Below are 26,665 nucleotides of genomic sequence, written 5' to 3'. Positions count from 1 at the left end.
AGTTGCCATGGTAAGGAAAAAAACCACAGAAAGAAACATCAACAAAACTAATGTCAATCAAACACATTTTTGCCTGTTAAGTATTAACCAGTGAACTCCTGGCCACCCCGGTCACCTCCTGCCCGGTGTCGCAGTGCAGGAGCGGGTGGAGGGCTGGAGCTGCCCCAGGGTCCCCAGCTGGGTCTTTTGGGCTGGATCACCCCAGTTTGGGGCTGGTGTGGAATGCAGTGCTGGAAGCACTGCCCTCTCCTGGTAATCTGCCTCTCTCACCAGGAGATTTAATGCTTCATCTCACTCACCGAGGATCCTCTTTAAAAACCCAGGTCTGCTTCCACAACAACCCAAACTACACACGTGAATGTATCACCAGAAATATAAATTACAATAAAACTGATTAACTATGGGTCCCTTTAGGTAATAACACCTATCAGACCATTGTGCTCACAGTCCAGGAGTGCTGAGTTTTGTATTCTGGTATTCCTGTGAGAACACTCTCTATCACCACTGGGCATTGTCATTTTTCACTCACTCTGCTGGGAACACATATCAGAGTATTTTCAATGTATTTCAATAAAACACCTTCTTAGCAGTAATGGGCCACTGTTCCAATTTCAGTGGTCCCCAAGGTTTCATGATACAGTTTATTTAGCTGGCTCACAGTTCCAAGTTTTCTTCCAACATTCAAAAGCTATTTTTAATTTTTTTAAAGAAGGCAGCCAAGGGAAGAACTTTATCTCTTCTTTAAAAAGCAGAACAGTTAAGTTGATACATGCAACAAAACAACCGAAATTATTTCTTAAAGAGGTGTTTAGTCAACAGCCCTCATGGTTAGATAGGAGTGCACAGAAAAGCTGTGACACTGCTGGTGCTACCCAGGGATGGAGTTTGGAAGCAGCACTGGGATCTCTGCTCCTGTGACTCCAGGAATCAAACGTATATGGAAAATGTGCTTTTTGGGAAGCAGGGCTTGGTCATGACGTGTCCTCATGACCACCACCCTGTGATGCCACAGTGTGCTCCTCCTCCTCCTCACTGTCTCTGGGTCAGGAGCAGCCCCTCACTGAGCCCAGCAGGATGGGGAATGGGAGGGGAGGAGGAGGTGTTGTTGTTTTGGGAAAACAAGACTGCAGGGCAGGAGAAGCCCCAGCCTCAGCACAGCCATCCCCTGGCCTTTGGCCGTGTCAGTCATGTTGATGGTGAACATCTGGTTTCACATGGGCGAGAAACAGGCAGCCGTGCTGGCTAAGCAAACAGCCCAGCCACAGGACTTTGCTCCCCGATCCCTTGGGGTCATCCCAGAGGCTCAGAGTCCTTTGTGCATCACTAAGCAGGGCTCACTGTGTGCTCTGGGCTTTTCCTTTGTACTTCACTCCAGCCCTTCACAGCCCAATGCCACAATCTATCACTTCATTCCGAATAAACTGGCCCGAACTCAACTCAAGGACAGGATCCTCTCTCCTGCTTCCCTTCTCCAGGCAAATGCAGCTCCTGTCTGTGAGCAAGGGTTGCAACCCATCAACACTTCCTATCCAAATCCAGCTGCTGCTTATTCCAATCCTTTCCCTTCCTTGACCCTGAGGCACAAGGAAAGAGAGGATGCTGAGAAGCAGCAGGTCTTGGAGCTGGAGAGGATGGGGTGTGGCAGCCAGGATCTGCTCCTTTGCTGCACCCATCATGGCAAAAGATAAACAATAAAATAAAATAATTTTTCTGTGGTCCCTTAAAAAATTGGCTTCCTGTAGCAAAAGAAATCCCTCAAATGAGTCTAAAGATTTTGAGTTGGAAAAGCACAAACTCACTGCAAAGTGTGTAGCAGGAGAGGAATACTACAAAAATTGATCTCTGGAAGGAGACAAAAATTCTCTGCCCTCAAACTCAGCAGCTTCTGGGGTGGAGGGTGGCAGTAACTTCACCATACAGAGCCCTGAAAGAATTCAGGACACCTGAGGCACCAAATCCTTCACTCGAATGAAATTGCAGGGTGATTAAGCAGAGAGAATGTAACTATCCAAACTGTAATTTGGCCAGCACAATGGATTTAACACCCCTATTCTTGGGAGGGAAAAAAAAAAGTACTGTATTTGAAGTTCAAAATTTAATTAACTATTTGAGAAAAAGAATTCTGTTTTTAAAAGAAAATTCCTAACAATATAAAGAGAATTAGTGCCAAAGTTTTTGAAGAACTGCATAAAATGGAATGAAAAACGTATGATATTGTAATAATAGAAATGACTGGATTTGCTCAAATGTTCCTTATACCTTATAATACAAGAATAAAATACAGTGTAAATCCTTCTATCTACGTAAGTTCCCTGTACAGAAAAATCTCTCCTTTAATAGGTTTACACCTTTAACATGTATTAGTTTGGAAAAGTCCTAGGGTATAATTACACATCTTGGCTTGGCATATTAATAGCTGTTCCCTTCATTTACTGATTTCTTTTACTGGTCAATTTGCTGTTTTACTACATTGCTCTTACAGCTTGGCTTCTCCCCTGTGCTGGGAAGGGCAGAGGGGATGAGCTGGCCACGGGCTGTGTGTGCTGCCTTGGGGAGGTGGCTTTTGATACCCTGAACCCGGCCATCTGCATGCCCGGTGCTCGTCTGGGACGTGGCATTTGCATCCAAGTTTGGCAGCAAGCTGCAGGTCACAGGCAGAAGCAAGCAGAGCTGCCCTCACTTCCAGGAAAATCTGTGCAGAAATACACTCTACAGGCCCAGGAGAGAAAGAGCCAAGCAGGGCTTCACCAGGGCTTGGTGCCACCTTGCTGGTCTGCCTCCAGTGCCCTCCAGGGCTGCCCAGGCTCCTGACCCTTCATCCCTCCCCATGGGCTTCCTCCCAAATCCCCTCTGCTACCCTGCATCACCCAACTCCCTCCTTGCTCCAGGCTTTCGCTGTTGTCCCAGGTTTTGCTCTCTGCTCCCCTGGAGCTCCATCCCTACTGCTCCTCCTCACCTTCATTCTCCCAATGTCTTGAGAGACCTGGAGAGATGCTCACCTGGGACAGGATGCTCACCTCACTCCATCACATACCTGGGAAAGGACCATTTTCCCTGTGATGGAGAAGGGACACACCTCATGATCTGTGCCACCAGTCTCCACAGGTTGCCTTTGCATCTCTCAGCTCCAGACTCACAGCAAAGTTCACATTTGCTAAGCCTCTGTCCGGTTTCTACAGGTTTTTTGACAGTTTAAGGGTTTTCTTGTGTTATAGTGGAGCCATTCAGTTAATGGCTTCTCAGCACTGCCATTATAAACCAGAACTTTTTAGGTGTTTATTACTCAGCTTTAAAAATTGGCTCTATGCTGAAATTTGGCAAACAAAGTGTCAGCCTAGGAGAAAATTTTATTTTTTGCCAATTTTATACTCGAAAAAAAAAAAATGACCCCACTTTGGCCTCTATAAAAACGCAGCTTTTGCTGCCTCAATGACACTGGTGAAATAACAAGTCAATATTGTAATAGTGCCAGCAGAACCAAGTGATTTAATGCCTAAAATTGCTTTGAAGGTGAAGAGTGCTATTGAGCTGCTAATTATTAACTATTATTACTGATCCTGCCACACAACAAAGGTGCAAACAGAAAACAGAGGGAATACGAGACATCACTGGGAAAACAAGGCAGAATGGGAATGAGGGTCCAGCACTGAATGTGGAGGAGCTGGAAAACAAGAGTCAGGAGCCTTGGCAGGGTGGGATCCTCCAGCCAACACAAGAAGAATTAACTGATATGGAAATATTATTTTTCGTTTTCCAGGACAGTATTTCAAACACAAATAAAATACAAATTACACAGTGTAGCTTGCTCCATGCCAAAGCTAGCAACAGTGTGGGATCAAAATCAGCTCTAGACCAAGCTGAACTGAGGTCAGGAGGAACCTTGTATTGCTCAGCTGAAGCCAAGAGAAATTTTGCCATTTAATCCAACGTGTAGAAGACAGAGCCCTGAAGGTGCTGAGGACAGGTGACCTTGCCTCAGCTGCCCAGCAGTCAGATATCCACATAAAAACAGGCTGGGAATTTCAAAGATCCCAGAAGACTTACATCCTCTGAATTTTCAGGATTCTTTCATATCAGGAATAGCAGCATTAGAATCACACACCCCAAAATCTGACCTAGGTTGATCTGATTTGGCTGTGTGGAGGGAAATGTAAGTGATCTCCACTGGGAACATCTCCAGCCACTCACTCCACTGTGTCACCTTCTGAGGGGACTGTGGTTCTGTAGCAGAAAGGTGACAGTGAGTATTTCTGCTCGGAGGGAAGAGTGAGGACCAGGAGTCGAGTGAGGCCAGGGCACGCTGCCATTTGGAATGTGCTGTACCAAAGCAGCCATGAAAAGTCATCGGGGCTGCTTTCAAACACAGTAAAAAAGAAAAAAAAACCAACCAATTTATCTTTCTGGAAACTTTCTGCTTGTCTAAGTGGCAGCTATTTAAATACAATTAACAAGCAAATGATTTTAAAATTACAATACATTTAGTAAGGCAGCATCACAAACAATTTGCATCTCATTAAAGTGTTTGAAGCTGCAGAATCAACCTCCCAAAAGGGCTGCACATCAAGTGGGAAACACAGTCACAGTCAACAGCTTCTGCACTGTCCTGTGACACTGGACACACGGTGGGAGGAAGCAGAGGGGGGCTCAGTGTCCAGCTGAGCCCCTGGCTGGGCCACCCCCGTGGGGAGCTCTGGCCACGGCTCTCGGCACAAGGACGGATGCCACAAGCCACAGCCTTGCTGGAAGTGGGTGTAAAACGAGGAAGGAAGGAAGGAAGAGGGTGTGTGTGTGTGCGTGTGTGCATGTGGGATGGGCACTTTTTAATATACATTCATGAACAAAGAGTTTAAAGAGATTTCAAGCTACTTACTCAGCTAGATATATATGTAATTAAAAGTTTGTAGATTACACTGCCATAAACCTTCTGAGACTGCTGCCAGGTTTGGACACACATTAATTCCCAGGAACCTCCTGCAGAACAATCCCATACCGGTGTGTGAAGCAGGAAAAGCCTCAAAGAAGTAACAGTTTTAAATGCTTCCAATTCACTTTCAACTGTGATTTACTGTGGTGGCTCCATTTAACCTGGAGGATTCAGAAGCACTTCCCAGATCACAGACCACCTCCCCTCGTGCCTTTGCTTGCTTTAGAAAGCCAGGCTGATGCACCAAGCCCTGCTGGATCCATCCTAGGATACTGGTTTTACCAAGCACAGCTCCAGTGGGTACCTGTGTGGGCCAGGGCTGCTGTTTTGCTGTCAGTGCAGTTTCTGCCATACAAGAATCTTCTATTGCAGCCCACAGTGACCTGGCAGGAGGCTGGTGGGAAGCTACTGCTGATGGGTGGGAAGGAATATACACAAGATCTCTACAGGTGACGCATGAACTCATTCCTAGATGAATGAAGAATGCAGCTAAACAGCCTTAATTTCACTTATCAGGAGACTTGAAGGCGAGGATGTCCACAAGAGAGGATGTCCCTGAATAAGTCACTTCTCACCATCAGCCTCAAAGCTGACACTGCCAGCACTGACCTACACTCCAATCAGACCTTTAATCCAAAAGCTTGCTCCAAAGTACTGCACAAACTGAAAAGGCACAAACAATACCTTCCCTAGAGGTCAGCCCAAGTTCTGAAACAACCTTTTACTTGCTGTGCCTCTGACTCCACGGGCTGTGGAGCTGCACGTGACAGTTGTTTAACACTGCGCAGCACAGTTAGACACAGCGCTGGCGGGGAACAGCGAGAGAAGAGTTTACAATTGAATCTGCAGAGGAAATTCGGGTAAGTTGAATTATCCATCTGGAAGCTGGCCAAGGGCTGGGACTACTCCCAGAAGAAGAGACCAGTTTTGCTCATCCTTTGAAAGGCAGCACCTCTGAGCTCTCGCTCGCTGCTCCTGCGAGAGCAGGGCCAGCACATCCTCTGTGCTCCTCCTGGCAGGGAGGCTTTCCTGGGATCCAGGGATCCTGTCCTGCTGCTGAGAGACCCATCAGTGGTCACAAGGGGCTGAGGGCACTGATACCCTGCAGTGCCTCTGCAAGGGGTGTGGCAGCTTCAGCCTGGGAAGCCCAATAAAAAGTGAGATGGAAAAAAGAACTAGTAACAAAAACTACAGGTAAAGCAAAACCAGTCATCATCAACTGGATTCACTGCCCTGGGCACTGCACACCAGAGAAGCTCCAGAGCCCTTTGGGTGGTTCTCAGGTCTCTCCATCCCTGGTGTCGTCACAAGCAGTGTGTGTCACCCCAAAATTTCCTGCCCAAAGATGCCACCAACTATTGACACAGGCCTCGTGCACTTCTTTTTCAGACCTGTGGTTTTGTAGTTCATCAAAACAGGATACTACTTAAATTTACAATGCTACGATTTAAACAAAGGTGAAATAGTTACTGCTGTTTTAGCAACCAGACATCAGGCTCTGCTCAAGCACACACATTTTTTTGTTTTTAAAAGACCTCAGTCCTCTTTGCCAGCACGCTCTCCCTGCAAACCTGGATGTGAAGACAAGTGTCTAAGCAAAACAACACTCACTTTCTATGAATTACTGAACATGTGTAATTCATTTATCTGTAATATTGTGCTAAACTCAGCTCCAATTAAACAAACGAAAACACCTGCTTAGCGCACATAGATCTTTCCATACCTCAGGGGAAGACACATCAGTGTGCTCTGTAGTACAATCTGGCTCAGAAGCCTACACTAACAATGCAAATCTGGGATTTTTCTTTTTTTCTTAAATGCACATAGGCAAGGAGATAAAAATAAAATTACAGACGGAGATTTTGGGGATGGAGTATTTGTGTTTGGTATTTCTGTCTAAAGCGCACGTGTGGCTCTGTGATATTTAAGTGTTCACTGGGGGCTTCTCATGGGCAGCTGCACCTGAGGGCATGCATCACTCCAGGGAAAAAAGTGGGATAATGAAAACTTTAAAACACACTTAACTGGCCCCAGATATTATGATACTGTAAAACTACCAAAGAGACCTCGTGTTGACAAATTTATTGAGCTGGGGAGAAGTTTCCGTTTCTTGCTTTGCTTTTGGACCACAGGCATCCAGCAGCCCCATGGGACTTCCCTGTTGTCCCCTACATTAACGGGCCAGAAGCACAGTGACACACAGTGAAAATCCCAGAGTGAGCAGGGACACCCCAACACAGGGGCTGAGACCACCCCAGATGTCCCAGCAGCAGAAATGAGACACAGCCTCATCTGACACACGTTTTGGACCAACAGAGGGGTGTCCCTTTTGGCGTGCCTTGGAACGAGGGGTGCCACGGCTGGTTTGGGAGCTTGGCTGGGTGCAGCAGCTGCCACCAGCAGAGCCTGCAGCCTGCCAGATCCCTGCACTTAACTCATTTCCTATTCTTTATTCACTGCCTGCAGACAATAGGCTGTCAATCAGATCCCCACCAGAACATTTTACAATTATCTTCCCTCTCCCGCACCTCAGCACGGCCCCGTGCGAGCGGCTCCATCCCAAACTGTTCACACACCAGCCATTTGCAACCCTCCTGTTGCCAGAACTGCCCTGACTCGAGAGGCGGGTTAGGAAATTGAATTTCCTCGCGTTTTCAAATAAAAGTACTGCGGTGGCAAAGCACAGAAGCAAAAGAGCAGGCTTCCTACAGGTGTGAGGCAAAACCAACAATGAATGGAAAACCTGCCCCAGTAATTATTACAGCATTCTGGGCAAGGACGAAGGCTGTTTATACCTTTTTTTTTTTTTTTTTTTTTTTTAAGCAAAATCAAAGTTACAAACTGAAAGGTTTTTCTAAAATTATTTTTGTTTTGTTTTCCTTCCCCTTTTTTTTATTTAGGACAGGGTGGTCCCCTCTGCTCACTCCTGCAGAATTAGCAACAAACCACCACCACAATTTTGCAGCTGGCCTTGTGACCATTGCTGAGTTCTCCCAGAAGAAATTGGTTTGTTTTTCCTCTGGGTAGACACAGCTGAGTGAAGGACTCAAAACGAGCACACTTTCCAAGTAAAAAATAACAGTGATGCAAGTCATAACCATACCTTCCCTTGTAGTGGCAGTTGCTGACAACGTGATTTAAAAATATCTGAACTATGTTCTGCATGATGTTAATTCTCCTATTCCAGAGAGAAACCCCAATACCTTCGGGGCACTTTCCAAACACTGAAGCCTGAGAAACTGTCCAGGATGGGCCCATTCCTAATAGCACTGAAATCACTGCCATTGCTAAATTAGGAGAAAATCCGTACAGTCATCATTCACTGCACTGTGACTTCACTGATTTTCTGCTCCACTGTCTGCTCAAGGGTCAGCATGGTTAACAGCGAGGACATATTCCCTCTCCTATTAATTGATCTGGACACATCTTTGATGGCTTTCAAACAGAAAGGTAACTAGTGCATTATGGCTTTTTTTTTTCCTCTTTTTAACTCTTGCACGGGAAATTTCTACAATCTTTTCTGATGAAAAATAACCTGTGTGATATTTCCCCTCTCCTTCAAAATGTTTATCCTAGTGTGATATCATCAAGGAAGGTCAAGCTTCACAGGAGCTAATGGCTCTGCTGTGTGCTCCCACCACTTTGAAAAGACGAACAATAGTCCCTCAAGTGCTGCTGCCAGTGGCACAGCAGCAATTCACCATGGAGGGTGGGAAATCTGAAATTAAAATAAACTGCTTAAAACCTGCAGATAGAGAGGGGGGGATGCAGGAGAGAGAATAAAACCGGACAATCTCTGAACCCAATCAACAAAGCGCTCATTGTTCCAGTTTAAGGCAAGTAACACAGCAATAAATATTGAGCCAAGGAAGTTAACCTGTATCCACAGCCTTTGAATAAACACCAAACCTGAAAGTAAAATCCATGCCAGGCCTTTGGCTCTTGCCATCTCGTGCTTACTGCTTCTTGCTTGGCTTTGTTCTTACTTTTGGGGATTTTCTTTGCCTTCTCTCCTGTTATTCATACCTTCCTGTAGGAACTCCTTATCACACAGGAAAAGGACACACAGAAGGAACTGCCAGCACACAAATAAACTCGGTGTGTTCTGCAAATCTACCTGGCTGCAGGTAACTGGGAAGAACAGGGCTGGGCAATTCATGGGTTCACAGCCCCTGTGAAGCCATGGGAGTCCCCAGCTCCTTCCCACATCCCTTCTCCCCACGGGTGACCTGATGCAGTCCCGCAGACCTCTCTAAGCATCAAATCCAGCTCGGTGTTTACCCTGCAGGGCAGCACAGGCAGCATGAGGCATCTCTGCAAGACACAGCCATGTTCATCTCTCTTACAGAAGTTTGAGCATTCAGCTCTTGATCTGAGTACAAATAAACGTCCTGGTTTGTTCTCTTTTTTCCTCAAGTGGTTTATCCACTCCTGTGCCAACACCTCAGCCAGTAATACAGGTTTTCACAGCAAGTATTAATTCTGGCTTCACTTTTAAATCACATTTTCTTCATTTGAGCATATTATATTCCACACAACCAGGCGTGAGCATCATGCAAAAGGCATTCTGGTCCACGGTTGTGAATACAGCTGTGTAGGCAGAGGAATATTTGTTTTCCAAGTAATTTGTGCACATTCACAAAATTACAGCTGTCTGCAGTTCTCCCGAAATATCTGTCCTGATGTTTACAAGCTATAAAATATAATCTGCCTTTCTACAGTTCCAACCAGTAAAATTGGCAATTTATATATGTCCATTATTATTTTTCTTACAGATTGGCTACTCCCCATTATATACTGCCTATGGGTTTTTTCCCTAATGAAAGATGGGAAGCGTTTCACAAGAATTTCTGATTTTTGCCTTTTTCATGACAAGACCCCAATTCCTTTCAGTTCTATTCCTACCTGTCTGAATGCACAAAACACTGGTCCCTAGGACAGCAAAGTCCTTGGGATAAAATTTTCCAAGCTAATGTGAAAATGGACACTGCAGCTGCTCAACTGACAGTGTTCAAAGTCCAGGAGGCAAACCACAAGTAACTCTTTGCCCCAGAGTTTTGATCAGCAACAAAATGCACAAAACCAAAAAATAATCATCACAGAATCACAGAATGGTTTGGGTTGCAAGGGACCTTATGGCCCATCCAGTTACAAGCCCCCTGCCCTGGGCAGAGACACCTTCCACTAGACCAGCTTGCTCCAAACCCTGTCCAACCTGGCCTTGAACACTTCCAGGGACTCCTGCTACTGGACTGACTTTGGTGTAAAACAGATTTGACAGAAAAATCAGAAGCAGGATGGTTGTCACTTACACCCAGGACAAATCTGCCCCAGGATGTCCAACTCAATGCTGCAACCCACCCAAGAGGGATGCACTGATGTGTCATAAAAGGCTCAGCACTGAGATAAACCACAGGTGAATAATTTAAATCTGCAACTATTTAAAAAATGTCAGACTATGTCAGAACTGGCAAGGAAGCACAGCTATGATAATTTGTACTGCTTTTAACATCCTCAGTCCATGTGCTCCACTGCATTACGTACTCCATGCACGCTGCTGCACGGCACGAGCTACCCAGCTGCAACATGCTTCTCACAGTACAAAACGATGGAAAAAAACTTTCTGAGGGGCCCATGGCACCAAACCACAGCATCAGTGACCTTGGTGGCATCGGTGACCTCATCTGCTCCAGTACAAGTATCTCTGTCTCCTGGCTCCCCACTCCAGCACCCATCACTACCTGAGCTCCTCCCATCACCTTCCAACCCCGTTCCAAAGCAATTTCAAAACTTTTTCAGCTAGACATGCTAAACCCAGGATGTAGATTTTCCAATTAGTCTCTGTTTAAACATCTGTTGGTAGACTGCATTTAACATTAGTTATTTGAGAAAAGCGCAATTTGATTAGGCTGTCTGAAACGGAGCCAAAGTCTGCAAAATAATAGCTCAATTAAATTTTGTTTTGCTTTCATTTGTCTTATACTTTCCTGAGTGTGATACAGTTGCATATAATCAAGTAAACTAATTCCTTTCAAAATGAGATATTTCAGTGTTTTTTCCATCTCCTCTTAAAGTTTATTTAATAATCTATTCCATCTTCTCCATGCTTCATCAAACTTCAGCCTGACACAAAGTAGGTTTCTTTCTTGTGCCTTCAGCCTACTTTAATTTTCCAGGCTTTCAGTGACTTGAGATTATGTGCCATTAATGTTACACCTTAAATAGATTAGTAATTTATAAAAGGAAGATTACACATATCAGACAAATAAAAACATTTCAGCAACACAACAGCCTTTTCTTTGTACGCACCACAAAATATTTTGCCAACCTGATGATACAGCTGTAAAACTGTCAAGCTCCAAAGCCACATCCAAGCAGCATTTCCAAATGTTTCCCTGGGTTTAGTTTCTACTTATTCTGTTATGTTGCACTTGTTGCCCTGAAACTTCAATATTAGCTCTAGAGATTTAAACACATGAGGCAAACAGCTGCTCTCCTCCACTCCAGCACGCCAGATCAAAATGCCTTCTCTCTCTCTCCTGTCTTTTTTTTTTTTTTTCTCCCTTTCTTTTTAAACAAATTGCTGTAAACCAAGTATTTCTGGCAAAGCTGATGCTTTCAGGGCAAAATTCTGCTCTGTGCTCATCACTGCAGACTCCTCCAGTGCAAACTCCTCTCAGCTGGTGTGTGAGGAACACCAGCACTTCCCCATTCTGACTAAAGAAACTTCACCTTGAGGATTAAAAAACATAAATAAAAAAAAAGACACAACAATTTAGCTGCTATGCAGATGAGTCTATGATTTAAATTAAAACATTAAACATTTAAACATTAACTTTTCACACTTCTGTTTAAAAAAAAGCAGCAGCATGCACTCTTTTGAGAGAATTCTTTTATCTGAGATTTTTGATACACAGTACTTTTCCTTTAGTGTTTTTTAAACATATTTGTTGCAAAGTGTGAACACAAAGGGACAAGCTGAAATAGGTATCTGGCAGGCTTTTCCCAGCACGTGCTGCTGAAAGCCACAAGTACCACTGCAGTTGTGACAAACCTGTTATTTTGCTGCAGGAAGGCGAGCGACTCCTCCAGCACTACCTGCCCTGCCACTGGCAGCTCTTTAAAATATTCCTGCAACAAAATAACCTTAAAAACCAAGGGGCATCTCAAGTCCGTGGAAGTTCAAAATGGGATATGTCCTATTTAAAATGTAGAGAGCTACTAAATATGACAACCATTTGATGTATGAAAATTATTCACAACCAAAAACAGACAGTCTGGAAATAGCTGGGATGACTTCATTTAGACAGAATTACCCAAATCTGTTTCTAATATACACAGTACACATAATAAATTTTTACAATATGACAAGGAAAACAAACTTAATAAAAGTTCCTGATCTTTTGTTACACAAGCAAGCTATAGCCATGCTATGTTTATAATATTTTGCCCATGATATCACAGCTCAGTAACAAAAGCTAAGCACCACACAAAACAGTTTCTAGGTATGACTTCACCTCGCCGTGCCAGCACTGCACCCATCAGCCTGGCAGAAATACCTTCCCCAACCCGCAGCCCCTGCTTGCTGGGTTGATTTTGACTAAGAGTTTCCTTTTCTCCTTCTCCCAGGCTCCCTCTGCCTTGGGAAGCTGTGGATCTCTGTGACGGGAGTTTGTTTTTTTCCAACTACACCAGGACTCATCTGAACGGTAAGAGATTTTTAGCCTGTTTCCTTCACTCCTGGTTATTTGACAAGTGCTTGAAAACCCTGTTATAAACAATCTCTGTAGGAAAACAGATGATGTCTTACGATCACAGAAGGTAATTTTTTCAAGAACCCAACTTTTTGAGCATTTCCCAGATGCACCGCGTCAATCTTCCCGCGTTTGACTATCTCAGCTGGTTTTCCAGCCCGGGCATCGCGCCAGGCGGGCCGGACTGCCCCTCATTGTCACTTCTGTTCGATGGCACTTGCACCCACTGCTGTTATTCCAGGCTTCAGGAAATTTTCTAACCACTGGACAGGCTCCAGCACTGCGCACTAATAAGTTGCAGATTGCAGCACTCTAAGTGTGTGTATGTGTGTGTGCATGCGTGTGTCAGATCGGGGCCACACTTTGTAGGAGGGGGGAAAAAAACAGTAGTTCAAAAATGCTGCCTACTCAAATTGACAGAAAAGTGACCCCTGCACTTCATCAGAAATTCCTGCAGACTGACAAAATAAAGGAGTTTGCTTTTATCACACACAGTAAGACTCATATGGAAAAATGGAAACACTACATCACTCGACCTTAGGTTGCCCCCTTTTCAACCGCAGATGAATATTATGTATAAAAATTGTAAATCAATTTGAGATGTATTAAAGGAGATTCTCTTTTTCTGTATTAAAGGTAATACCTTTTAATCTCAAGATTTATTTTGCAATGTCAAGTAAATGAGAAAGACTTAATTTCCGTAACTGAATTTTGTTACTCTTAAGTCTCTTTAGCATCTCTGCATGGTGTTCACAGAATTTCCTACCCTTTGCTTTGCATCAGGAAATAATGAGCAAGCGGCACTTACCCAACACTGAGTCACAAATATTTGCCTACATTAACAGAGTATTAAAAGCCATTTTAAACAACTTAAGGAAATTGTGCTAGCCTTTGAACTGTGATTCACTATTAGGAGAAATTAGGAAACTTTTTCTCTTCTAAAGGCAAAAATCAGCTGCCATAACCTCCTTGTAATATCATTAGGTCCTGGAGCAGATTTTCCTCTTACAGATCCTCACACACAATAGATTTCTTTGCTTAATGAAACTACTTCTGAAATTTTCCTACACTCGGTGTTGGGTACTTTGAAATTTCAATCCTTTCACATCCTTGAACTCTCATCAACATTTTTTTCCAGACTGTGTCAATAAAATTGATTACTTGCAGTTCTGAACTCTGTTCTGCACATGGAAATAAAACAATTTGTTTTAAAGTATTTTCTGAAGAAAGCAGAACTTGGCAATCATATCTCCAAGATCAAAAATAAAAAAAGAAGAAAGAGGGACAATCCAACCAAGCGAGCCCTGCCCACAAAAGCAAAACAAAAAGAAACCTCTCCAGCAAACAAAAGAGAAGCGGGGTCCCGATTTCACGATTTTATCATGACAACAACGCAGGCTCAGTCCCTGACATCCCCACATCATCAGGCTCGCTGCTGTCCTCCTGACTGATGTATCTCCCTGTCAGATGTGAACGATCTTTTCGGATCATTAATATGTTCATTAATTTGTTATCAATTGTGGCTGTACTTGGAGCTCGCGCCTCGGCAGCGCCGTGCAATCACACACGGACGGAGCCCCGGCTCCCCGGCTGTCGAGACGCCTCATGCCTACAACCGATCTGTTGCTTTTACAAGTTTAATCTCGGCATTAAGGAGCTGATTGTGGAACCATGTCGCTAGAACATCTTCAACCCAGCTGTACATCATATAAACCGCTATAGGAGGGGGCAGTCTCCCATCATTCCTGGCAGCAGCACATACCTTTAACTCCCTAATCTGTAATACTACAAAATACCGCTCTCATTTCTTCCCAAGCACAAGTGGACTACCAGCAAGGGTCCAACAGTGTTATTCCTAATTACCTTTTTTTCACTCTTGATCCTGTGGCGCTCATAATTAGTTACCTGGGGCTGCAATCCAATTTGAAGTGATGACAAGAAAGTGATCCATGAAAAAGTAATAAGTTAAATCCAATTTCAGCCTTCCTCTAATTAAATGCACATGGAACTAATGACTCAAACCCTACCATTTCAGTGATAATGGTAATTAGCGAGGTGGGAGTCACTCTCTTTTTTCAACACTGTAGGTGTAAACCACAAGGTAAAATGGCAGGAGCACTCTTAATTACATGTGTCATTTTGTCAGCAATTTACACATTTCTGACCAGTCAGGAAGGTTTCATTTGTTTTCCCCTTCCCCGAGGTGGGTAAGGCACGTTCAGGCTCTGGCACTGCCCGCCCCACATCCCCGCTCCCAACCTGGGCAGAAATCACAGTTTTTACAAACCTGTTCTGTAAATGCTTAATGTCAAAGCAGAAAACCTGCCAGAAAATGACACTCAGGGTGCTCTAACAAGATACAGGGATGAAAATGAGGGATCCTGGCTTCTACTTTGCTCCTCAGGACTGACTTCTTTCCAACACTCAGATGCCAGACTCACAAATACCCCAGCAGAGCTGCACACCTCAACACCACTGAAGGCCTGCAGCTCTCCAACCTTGGGCGAGTCACTTAATACCTCTCTGTCAGGGTTTACATGGCTATAAAATGGGAATAATCATGTTTGCTGACAGTACCTTACACCTTACACTGCCAGCTTTCCAAATATACTGCTATTTTCCTAGAAGCTTCATTTTTTTGAATCATGATATTACAGGATAATCACAGGCTTCTTTTAAGAATAAACATATTTGTCACCTTTCTGCTTAGTCTAAAAAGCTGGAAAAACTGAATAATAAATGCTTTTCAAAAATATTAAAAAGGCAGCGAAAAAGGCCCATAGGTGTAATGAAAAAAAAACCTCTTAGCATCAAAATTTTCAAGCTGATCATGTAATTTTGATGATCTGACTCAGATTTTGTTCTGCTTGTGGGGTGGATGATGTCTGCATTTCACAGACACATTCCAAGAACTGACTAACACTTATAATTGGGCTTAGGGGTGAAAAATAAATAAGAACTAAGGGGTTCTTTGGTAGAAACCAGCAAAACTCAACTTTGCTTAATTTCCAAAGTTAGAAACAGATAATGAAAGATTCAAGTGAAATTTTCATAGGCAAACTTCAAACCCCGCAGAACCAAAATCTTGACCCAAGCTGAGTTGGTGCCAAAATTCCCACTGGCTTGACTGAGGCCAGATTCTGATCAATTCCTGTATTGAAGAGTAAAACAGAGAGGTACTCATACAAATAGAATAAAATTTTACTTTTTCTGCCAAATCATCTGCTGAGACTATTTCACCACCAGTTGTTAAATTTACCACTATGTAAAAAGGGTTCCCTGGGTGTAAAACCTGAGACAACATAACTGAGACTTGTGTGCTCTAAGTGAAACGGAGCATACCCTGCCCTTCACCTCTCGGTGTTTATTATGTTGTCAAACTAACGATTTCTAATTTCATAAGAAAACAATAATAATTGCCCCCAACATCAAGCTACAGTCATTTTTTCCACTTGCCCTCTTCTATTTCTCAAGATACTGGAAAGATATATTAAGATAATACAGCATGCAAATTAAATTCTACAAAAGCCCAGCCAAAAGGCTGCTTTAAAAAGCAGCGGTATGCAAAGGCGAGGACAGCTCTGTCCTCTCAGCCTCCCCCAGTCTCACCCTGAGAATTTAAACCAAACCCAAATTCTTTTTCTGGCCGTGACTTAAAGGGAAGATTTATTTTTTTGTTTTGCCAAGCAAAAACAAAAGTTTCCATCCCAGTAATTTCATTATTTCTTCTCTCCAAACACAGCAGGTTAATTATCAGACAAGAAATCTCATTTAATCATGTAAGAAAAGCCAAGTGGTGGGTTTGAATTGCGAGATACTGATTTGGACATCCTAAACTTGTTTTTAGTCCAGTATCCAACTTCCAGCTCAATGCAACACACAACATTTACATCTTTTAAAAAAAATTGTATTTTTAGTATTGCCAAAACACACATGCACTTTTACTTTCTTGGGAGAAAAATGTGTCTCTTGATTTGTTTCCAATCTGTGTACTCTTGCCAGCAACTAAAATGCTTGAAGAACCAAAATGAATAATCGGTAAGAGCATCAGCAATTAAAGCTGCAAATTTTAATCAATACATCTATTAATACATATATATTTATCTTGGCCAGTAAAAATGTGCACATTTTCAAAATCGTAAGCATACCTGGTCTGTTAAATTATTTGTTTCACAGATTCAAGGATCTCCAATGTCTGTGGCAAATATATTATCAAACAGCCTTTAGTCTTTTTTTCACTTCCAGTAATTTTTGTGGGACTGGTATTTTTTATGTTCTTTCCCCAACTGCTGGTTATTAAATCCATTTCTTAACTTTCAATTTTCTTTTGTTTGTGTCATCAGGCTGTGAAACCGGAGGTCACTGCCAAATCTAAACCACGGCAGTGTGCAATAGGCTCAAAATGTGAGTCATCGTGTATTTGGAGATTTGGGGTTTTTCAGCTATCAGCAGAGCACATCTCCAGTCCTGCGTCCAAGTTCTTACACACTGAGTATCTCACGATTTGTTAAAAGCTGATCTTCAGGTAGAGTTGCCAAGATCAAGAGACCCCCAATAGGATTGCAGGAGCCCACTGTCATTTGAACACTACTGAAGACACCATGTCCCAAGGTGGCCACTGGCCATAGGATACTGCTTAAGTACCTTGGCTATTTAATCAGGAAATAAAGAAGGAATACAGGAAATTATCCATGAGATGATAACAGATCAGCTACACAGTATATACCAGATTAATCTTCTGTGTCTGTTTGCGGTGGTGGGGTTTAGAGGGTGCATTGGGTGCATTTCCAGCCCCAGTACTGGCCCCTCCTCCTGGGGCAGGCAAGACCACGGAGCATTTCAGTGGGAGAACAGCAGCCCAGGCAGACAGCATCCCTCCCTCCCTGCTCCATGCAAAGCTCCCCAGCACTCGTGCTGGGCGCTGCTCACCAGTGCCCTCGCCAAGCACAGCAGGGATAAGCAATGCCTGTGGTGTTCTTGTTATACATGAAGCCTGTTTGTCACAAAAAAACCAAGGTGACTGCTAACTGCTGTGGCTATTGAATGAGACATCTATCTTTGTAAGTGAACCCCAAAGATAACTTGTTCATTATTTAAACAAACTTAGGAAAAATGGGCACATTCCCCCCACCCTTGGTATTTATTCTATGTACTGTCTATAGGTATCACCTTGTCAGCACGGCCCCATCTGACTTGATGGGGTGTGAGGGCAGTTTTACTGAAAAATTCTACCCCCAGCACCACCATTTCCTTTCAGCAACAGATCTTCATTACAGGGATGCACTTGGGGGTGTTACATCCAAGAGGACTTCCAGGATGTTTCAGACCGCAAAAGCACCAGGAGTGAGAAGGGGAAAAAAAAAAAGACTGGGCAGTCATTTGAATCAGTGAGTGACAGGCTGGGCCAGCTCTCTGTATACATTAATAAATTAGAATTTTAATTGTGTCTCTGACTGCAGGAGCTGCTCCAGTACTTTAATACATACCAACAATTGGCTATGTTATGGAATCCACGATGTGGCCTTCACTGTTGACCTCTGCAACACAATTCCCAGTCTGACTACGGAAACTGTTTGGTTTGATCCTTTCAACTTATTTGAATCCTGACAAATAAGCTCACAGCTGAAAGGTCAACACAGTCATATTTCATCCTCTGGAGCTATTCTTAAGACATCTGCACAACAAAGCACTTCTTTTAGTACCTGACACTGGACCTAGCCAGCACAATCTCTCATTAAAAATGTCCCCAGTGGAAGAGTCTATTAAAAGGCATATGGATCAGCTACGGATTTACCAAATAAAATATTTTTGAAAGCATTAATGTAACGCTTTGGATTATGGCTCTTGACACTGCCAATAAAACGTATATTTGCCCAATGACAAAATGCTTCATACTTTCCAAAAGAATAACAGCCCGGCTGTAAAGCACGAGGTGTTGTCCAGCAGCCGGAGCACAGGGGTGGGAGCCAGGAACTCATGAATCTTAATCCTACCTCTAAACCCAATTCCCTCTGTGATCCTAAGTGAGTTGCTTAACCCGCATCCCTCACTTTCCCGGTCCAGAACTGGGATAATGCTACTTACTTATCAGACTTTCCTTCTGGGGATGTTTTGGAGATTAGTATTTGCAAAATGCTTTGAAGATGAAATCACTACACCAAAGCTCGACGTTGTCCATGCTGGGCCAAGTGCTGCAGTTAACAGCTATTCCTCACTCAGGCAAAACTCCCCTTCAAGTCCCCATCAGCTTTATTTGGGTAAGAACCACAGAATCAGGCCCTCTCACTTTACTGTCAAGGCCTCTAGCGATGTTGGCTTTACCTTCCATATTCTACTACATATTTAAAGAGCCTAGCATCCGAATTTTTGCAGGAAAATAATCTGAAGCACATATAAAAGGCAAGAGAAGCAGCAATGCTGTCAGGGAGCTCATAGTGATAGTATATCAAACTAAAAAAAAAAAAAAAAGTAGAAAGAGCAAAACAGACATGAGTTTGACAACGTGCTATGACAACAAGAGGGAAAAAAAAAATCCGGAAAGAATTTGGGGCTACAGAGGCTGAAGCATCAGATATAGAAGAGCGAGATAAGATAAATGTCCCAGCTAAAGGGCTTTGTGCAACTGCAGCTGAACTGCTGGATTCAGGACCTTATTATCAAAAATCCACTGACATGCTGCAATTGCAGAGAGCAGTAATAAAAGCAATAACCAGCTGCAAACCAGCAAAGTGGTCAAGGGTCTGGAAGTGCTAGTTTATGAAATACATAAAGAACTAGATACATATAATTTGCCAAAACTGGCAAGTACATGTTAGTATCTCAGATGTTTGAGGAGTGTGAACACGAGGCAAGGCAAGGGACTGACTCAGTATTTATACAAGCAGTATTACTTGGAGCAAGAGGATGGAATTAAAAGTGGAAAGTTCCTGAGCATGTGCTTTGTTATGGAAAACTATCTGAAGGAAAATAATAGCAGTCCCACCATCACTTGGGATTTCTAACACTAGAATAGCAAAAAAAAAAAAAAAAAAAAAAAGAAAAAAGAAAAAAAAAAGGATCGTGATACATGACCTAATAGGTCTTTCTTGTCTTTAACTCCCTGTGATTTATCCCACAAGACTAGCAAAATGTACTCCGAAGCCCCATATGTGTGCATACATCTTCTGTTTGGGAATGCTGTATTGGTTTTAGCTGTCTGAATTCATAACAGCACAAAGCCCTCTAATATTTAGATTTTATTTCTGAAGATGTCCATAAATCAGCAGACAATAAAAGGGGGAAAAACACACTGATGATATGATATCCTAGTATTTCCCAATATCCTTGACACAGCAAATCAACGGTTTGAGTGAACACAGACTACAAATGGAACAGCAATCAAACAGAAATGTTAATGCAAATCTCCTATGCACACTGACACAGTAACAAAAGCTATTCCATTTTGTCATGATCCAACCCTACCAGACGCTAATAAAAGTACACGCTCACGATTTGTAAATATGCCGTAGGTGGGACTTTGAAGAGCACCCAGCATCAATCCTGCTGCTACTTACACCAGCCACAGCCACTCTGTGGACACAGGGAGGAAACTCCTGAAGGTTCCATCCCAGTGTCTGCACAAAGGCACATTTACTCAGCTTTTACAAGCCCCAGACCCTCATGGAGGCTCACAGGCTCCCCTTACCTGAAGGGCTGGCTGTTTGTCATTCCTCTTCGGAGACTTTAATCCACTAACTTGTTGCTGCTGCTGCTGCTGCTGTTGCTGCTGCTGCTGCTGTTGCAAGAGAAGCTGTCGTGCCACCTGAAGAGCCTGTAGGGAGAAAGAGGTTGGAGAATTGAGTTCTGAGTCAAGAGGGCATGGGGAGCTACACAAACAGCACAGGGGCAAGGCAATCCCTGATCATGGGGTACCACTCCACTCCTGATGCATCTCCACTGTGCTTCCACAAAAATAACACCTTGTATGCAATGGGATGATATCCCACCACTGATTTCCCATTTTGGCTAAGGAGAAAAACAGCAGCAGCTGATGTTTGCCTCCTGCGTGGGAGCCTCAGGTAACTGCAGGAATCCTGGTGGTGAGCTCCACAGAGGTGTTTTTGTCTCCCTGAAGCACTTCACAGACCTCCTCACTAATGGGCAGGCTCCTGTGCTTTCAGCTTTCAGATGCCCCCTCTCCAGTGGATCAGGTTGGGTTTACAGAAGAGGGCAGTCATATATCAGTGTCTGCTCCCCTGAGCACCCGAGAACATCATGGAAGCTTCTGGAAGGCCATGGTGGGAGAAAGAGGAGAGGCAGCAGCAGGCAGAGCCATGCTTGAACGCTGAGAAAGCTGCAAGGAGCTGGAGAAAATACAAGGAAAAGAAGGGACAGCATTTCACCTCACCAAAATCCAGGACCTGGACTTTGATGATACTTGTGGGTCCCTTCCAGCTCAGGATATTCTATGATCCTATGAAAATCACTGTCAGTTCATGATGGACCAGGGACAGTGTGATAGTGGAGGGGCAAGGGATATGACCCTGAAAGCATGAGCAAGCAGGATGTGGGGGAATCATTGCAAAGTGTCATCCCAAGCAGAGGAGAAGAGTCCCTCAACCCTGGAGCCTGCTGCTCTGCAAGGTCTGATTTCTCCATCAGGTGGGGAAAAGAACGCAAGAGGAGATGAAAGAGGAAAAGATGAGGAGCAAGTTCCAGCCCTGGCTCTCTCCTGACTCCCCAGCCAGCGGACAGCAAGGAGGATCCCTGCAGGACAGAGTGGCACAGCTGAGGCTCTGCTGGTGAGACCCCAGCCTGCTGCTCCCGGAGGATTCACCAGCACTGGACCCAGGCCTCCTTGGTCTCCTTGGAGACGTTCAGTACATGTGTAGGTGGAAAAGTGGGAAGGCTGAAGACTTCATTAATGTAAAACAAGAAAAATAGTCCCTTTGCAAGATGCCTACATGGAAGAAGGGAAAAAGCCTTCCCTACTCCTACTGTGTATGTTCTCTGAGTGATTTAATTAATACCTATTTAATTAAGAAGTCAGATATGCTTCAGGTTTCACTTGCTCCTTCAAGTTGCAGTGTTTAATCTCAGCACAGAACTGCTGGGAAAGGTTTGATATAAAGATCTGCAAACTCGAACCCAACTCCCCCACCCCAGTAAAACCTTGTTGTTTTAATTGCCTAGACCCATCTTTTTACTATTGGAGAGACATTGGTCAGCTCAGTGGACTGAAGAACCACCACTGCTGACCAGGGCAAGTGGGCAGGAGACACCTTATAATGCTCTGGCAACAAGCCCTCCTTTCCAATTTAATAACAAGTCTCCACTGGATCAGAAAAACTCTCTAAGGGTGGATGCAATTTCCAGCAGAACTTGGCATGGTGCAGGTAAATTAGATTTTGCATTTCAAGCTGGTTGCAGCTTAGTGCACCCATAACATCTCTGAATTGGTCCATGTCCCTGCAATGGGTGCAAGGAGCTACTGGGCATGGATCTGGGCTCACACACACACACAGCCACCACCCCCTCGATGGTACACCATCAAGAACCAGGAAACCCTACCAAAAAATGTAATGCAACAAAAGAAACCTTTATGCGGAAAACACTAAGAACAGTTAAAAATTACCTTATTTTTATTGAATTAACTTATTTAGCTGTTAAAGCATCTTCAAGGGTGGGCAAAGGCAGCAGAAATAAAATCTACAAGACCTGAGGGGATAGGCAACAAATACTCACTTATTTAACAGGAGTGTTGTATGGCTTATTTAATTAATGAATACTTGTAAAGCACTCTGAGTTGCTCAGACAAGAAGCTCTATACAGTACAGGCGCAACATATTATTATATATTATTAAGACTGGCTCTGCAGAAGAATAATTCCAGGTAAATGTGCAATCAAATGATCATTTTAGTTCCCAGTAATTAGATTCAATAGGCCAAAAAAAAAACATGGAAGCCTTTCTTTAATCATACACTAAACAATCAGAACATCCCTAACCTTTCAAGCTACAGCCTTTTTGAATAAAACATCATCAACTTATAGATATTATTCCAAAAAGAACCAGTCACCATATGTGTTGTCTCTTTGAAATACAGTTGCTATAGCAGACCCTGCATGCATTTCATGTGATATGATCATATTCTATCCGTTCTGGCAGCTGAGAGGTTGCACAATTAAACTGGCTGCCAGAAATTTTTGAAGATTCCCAGAACAAGTAGCCATGCAAGAAATGCCTGCTCTCTACTCAAGCTGGCCATGAAGCTCCATGCAGCTTGGTGGGGTGGCCACTGCCACCATAAACCCTTACCATGACTGACCCCACAGCAATGAGGGTCTCTGCCTGTGGGGACACACTGGCACTGGCAGAGCTCTGCTGGAGTAAAGCCAGAGCTCTGTACCCGCTCCTGTCCAGCTGCACAGCACCCACACCCCTCACACCCACAGCTCTGAGGGTCTCCATTCAAGGTGACATCTACACCACCCCATTCCATGTCTAGGTGTTTGCTGGTGCAAACCCGGTGGGACCAGAGATGGCAAGAGGGAGGGACCAGCACAGAGGGTGGAGCAGGGCAGGAAGGAAAGGATTAGAAAGAATAGAAGTGGGCTAGAGGGAGCATCAGGGATACAAGCAGCCAGGATGGACAGGAACATCAAAGGGAAAAAACAAGGTAGACGCAAGTGAGATGGCAACATGCTAACATGTTACATACTGCATGTTACAGGGATTGCAGCTTGAAGTGACATTTCCCATTTCTCCACTCAAGATTTTGCTTTTTCACTTACAAATAACTGACAGCAATAAAAGCTGAGCATCAGATGAGCTCAGGTTTAAGATGTGGAAGGTTATGTATAGCTCAGATATGCTTCTCACTGAGCACCTGCATCAAGGAGCAACCATATCCTTGGTGGTACAATGAACGCAGAGATCCCACATCCCTCTGCCTTTCTACTTCTCCCTGCTCAGCCTTTCCTCCCTCCCTCAGACCAACTGCTGTCCTTGCCACTTCCAAGCTTCATCCATACTCCTCACACATGACAAGACATGTACAAGAAAGATGGCTGGCTTGGGATACACTGACCCTCCTTCCTCTCACACACAAAATACTCCAGAAACCCATTTGGAGTTTGCCCTCTTGGAATTACTTTGCTGGTATCAGTTCACGCCTGGTGGACACCCGTAGACCCCAAGCCAAGCAGCATCACACCTCTACCCCCTTCCCTGGTTCCAGGCACGGAGCTCATCCCTGGGTGCCGGCGTGGGAGCCCTGCTGAGGCTGCTGGTGCTGCACAGTGCTCGGGCGAGGACAGACAGGGAAATTAATTTGAGTGAAGTCAGTCCCACAACCTTCATCAGCACGGAGATTCGCAAGCAGGCCTGTACATTAATAAAGCTTCCTGTGGGAGTAGATGTTGCCTTTGATTTGCATGTGAATTCAATGCTAGTGAGAAGTGCCAGACTGTCAGACATGGAGACCAAAGTCTCTTATCTTTCCAAAAGCTTCTGTAGCAGTTTCCCCACATTTCCTTAATCATCTGCCTTGTCCTCAACTTACTGAACAGGCAGTAGAGAGTAAAGCTGGATTCGGTTCAACTCCTGCTGCTGCCAAGTCCTGAAACAAGGGTGCCACGACTGTTTACTGCTAGCCAACAGCTCTGCTAACGTGGCCCTCTCCTCACAAGCAGGTGCTCTGACATCTCTAAGCTCTTTTCACACATTCCTCCCCAGTGCCGTAGTTACATCCTAAATCTCCACCACGTGCCTGCAAGTGAACAATTGCCATGGGCTATGAAAAACCAGCTCATGTTTGTGCATCCAGACAAGAGCATGCTCCATTAAGGTGGAGATGCCAAAAGCCCCCCAAATCACAGAGGTGCTTCAAATACCAGTCTCTGTATTTACCAGCAGTCATGTTTTCTGCACTGCTCAAAGAGCCAGCAAGCCTGGTAAGAGCTTCTTGGGACACCCAGAGACCCAGACAGCAATTCTGGACTTCAGCAGTGAATCACAGAGCAGCAGTAACTATCCTCCTCTCTGCACCAAAACACAAAGGGGAAATCCTTCCACTTACTGAGAAAAAAAGAGAAAGGAAAGCATCCTCCAGAAAACAAATATTCCATGGGTTTTGGTCACTATAAACATGGATTTGAAAGGACATCAAGAAAAAGCTGCCTACCAATCAAATCATCCTATGCCCAAATGCAAGGTACAGTAAATGAACTCCCAAGGTGTTTTCTTATCCGTTAGGAAATCACCCAGACAAAAGGAGATTTTCTGGTGTAAAGCAGAGACCAGTAAAAAGGCAACTGAAATACAGCACTTGAGAGACATTGCACAAACTTGGAATGGTATTTGAGAGTCAACACTGGGTGACACCTAACCCAGGAAAAATGTTAACAGTACATTAACTGTGAGATGAATCAAGCCTGTTTCATTCACAGCGTAAGTGGGAAGCCCCACTGAAAAGCCCTCTCCCCGTGCTTAGGGAAGTGGCAACAATTTATTATTTCCCAACCACTTAAGCATCAGGAGGGGGAAAAAGAAGTACGCATTTGAGATGACCAAGACAATTTTATTGCAAGACAGACAGAACGTGACTTGTTTGCCCAGCTGTTGTTTGCCCAGAACACTGGGCACTGTTATCACCCCAGTTACTGTTGTAATTCAACATTTCCATGCAAGCACCTTGACCTTTCAGTTTCACCATCCTCTTTGGGCAAGCTCTGACGAAGGGTAGAAATGCAGCCCTGCCTCTCACTTCGTGTGGCCAGAAACTCCTGATTTGGGAAAGGGACTGGGGAAGGGAAATACACTGGAAAAAGAGGGTAGAACTTTAAAAATAGAAATGCTGCTTAAACGCCATATACTTGCTTACAGTGTCAGTACATAAGGAAAACAGTAACAGGATCCAGTCTCATGGAGCCTCTTGCTAACTTGTTCCACCACTGCAGCCAGTACAAGGCAGCAACTCTCCAACTTTTTTCCATCGTCCTATTCCTACTGAAGAAAAAGTGCTCCAGCTCCTCCCTTCCCATCTGCTCCAACCGTTATTAATATCAATCAGTTATTAATGAAATATGATGACCTAGAGCTATAATAGGCCTAGCTTTAATGCCAGGGGAAGCTTGTTTCTCAACCTGAGGTTTATAAGGCATGGAAAGATGAATCCAGGGAACTTTAGGATGTATGGAAAGAAATGTACACTGGAAGGTGGGGAGATGAGTAGCAGCCATAAGGATGAAAAAGAAAGGGGTGTCCTATTCAACTTCCAGTTCTGAGGGCAGTTGGTCAGCAATGAATGGGCTGCCTCCAAAATATCTGAGTAAACATGCACCCAGAAGTTGTAAGGAGAGCACAAAACAATATCCTATGTGTTTTTACAGAATCCTAAGGATTCTGGGCCTTTCCAGGTGGACAAAGCTGCTTATCAGGAAAGCAACGTGACAAAGGAAGAAGGAAGTGTTCCCTGAAATCAGAAGTGGTCCTGCAGCCATCGGAAGTGTCCAAGCAATAAATCTGGAAAGTTAGTTTCCAGCCAACATCATATTCTGTCCACAATTTCAGTTATGGTCATTAAACAGCAAAACAGAACAAAAACAAGCAAGCAGAGAGAGATAAGGGAGAAACTGTAAAGGCAAAATCTGCCCTTGGAGCAAACATAACAGCAGACTGGTCCCAGACCTTGTGTGTTGACCTTTGATAGCCATACCCTTGCACACTACCACTGCTCCTCAACTTCCCACTGAGGTTTGGGCAAAGCACAGCGTTGCAGCAGCAGGCATGCAGCTCTCCCATTTTCCATTTCTCCCCAGATTTCCTGCCGCCTTCAGGCCCTGAGGAATCGCCCCATCAGCAGCTCCAGGCACCTCTCCCAGCGGAGCATGGCCCACCTCCCAAAAGGGCTTCTTGCTTCCCTTCAGCCTCACAAGGCAAGTACCTTTGTTTCTCCTGGGTGGGACGAGGGGGAATTTAGACTCAGCCAGCAATCTTTCTTCTTTCTC

General features: G+C 44.1%; 1 protein-coding gene and 1 long non-coding RNA gene across 23 annotated transcripts in view; one reads left to right on the top strand and one right to left on the bottom strand.

Moving 5' to 3' along the window:
- Positions 1-26,665, bottom strand: part of FOXP1 (forkhead box P1) — a 380,257-nt gene that overhangs the window by 92,756 nt on the left and 260,836 nt on the right. For 21 of the 22 annotated variants that reach the window (XM_085590023.1, XM_085590035.1, XM_085590025.1 and 18 more), the window contains one exon: positions 20,363-20,488. In XM_085590023.1, the coding sequence (XP_085446149.1) occupies positions 20,363-20,488 (126 nt within the window). Of the gene's footprint in view, positions 1-20,362; positions 20,489-26,601 lie in introns of all 22 variants that reach the window. The other variant, XM_085590044.1, reaches the window with a different exon arrangement.
- Positions 5,989-26,665, top strand: part of LOC146766229 (uncharacterized) — a 26,762-nt gene continuing 6,085 nt past the window's right edge. The window contains exons 1-3 of the long non-coding RNA XR_014958043.1: positions 5,989-12,633; positions 17,022-17,082; positions 18,138-26,665. The exon at positions 18,138-26,665 is cut by the window's right edge and continues 6,085 nt beyond it. This is a non-coding gene — a long non-coding RNA (uncharacterized LOC146766229). The remainder of the gene's footprint in view (positions 12,634-17,021; positions 17,083-18,137) is intronic.

The sequence above is a fragment of the Lonchura striata genome, chromosome 12 (assembly GCF_050655825.1).
Source record: "Lonchura striata isolate lonStrDom1 chromosome 12, ASM5065582v1, whole genome shotgun sequence".
NCBI classification, from domain to species: domain Eukaryota; kingdom Metazoa; phylum Chordata; class Aves; order Passeriformes; family Estrildidae; genus Lonchura; species Lonchura striata.
This window is presented reverse-complemented; position numbering and strand designations above follow the sequence as displayed.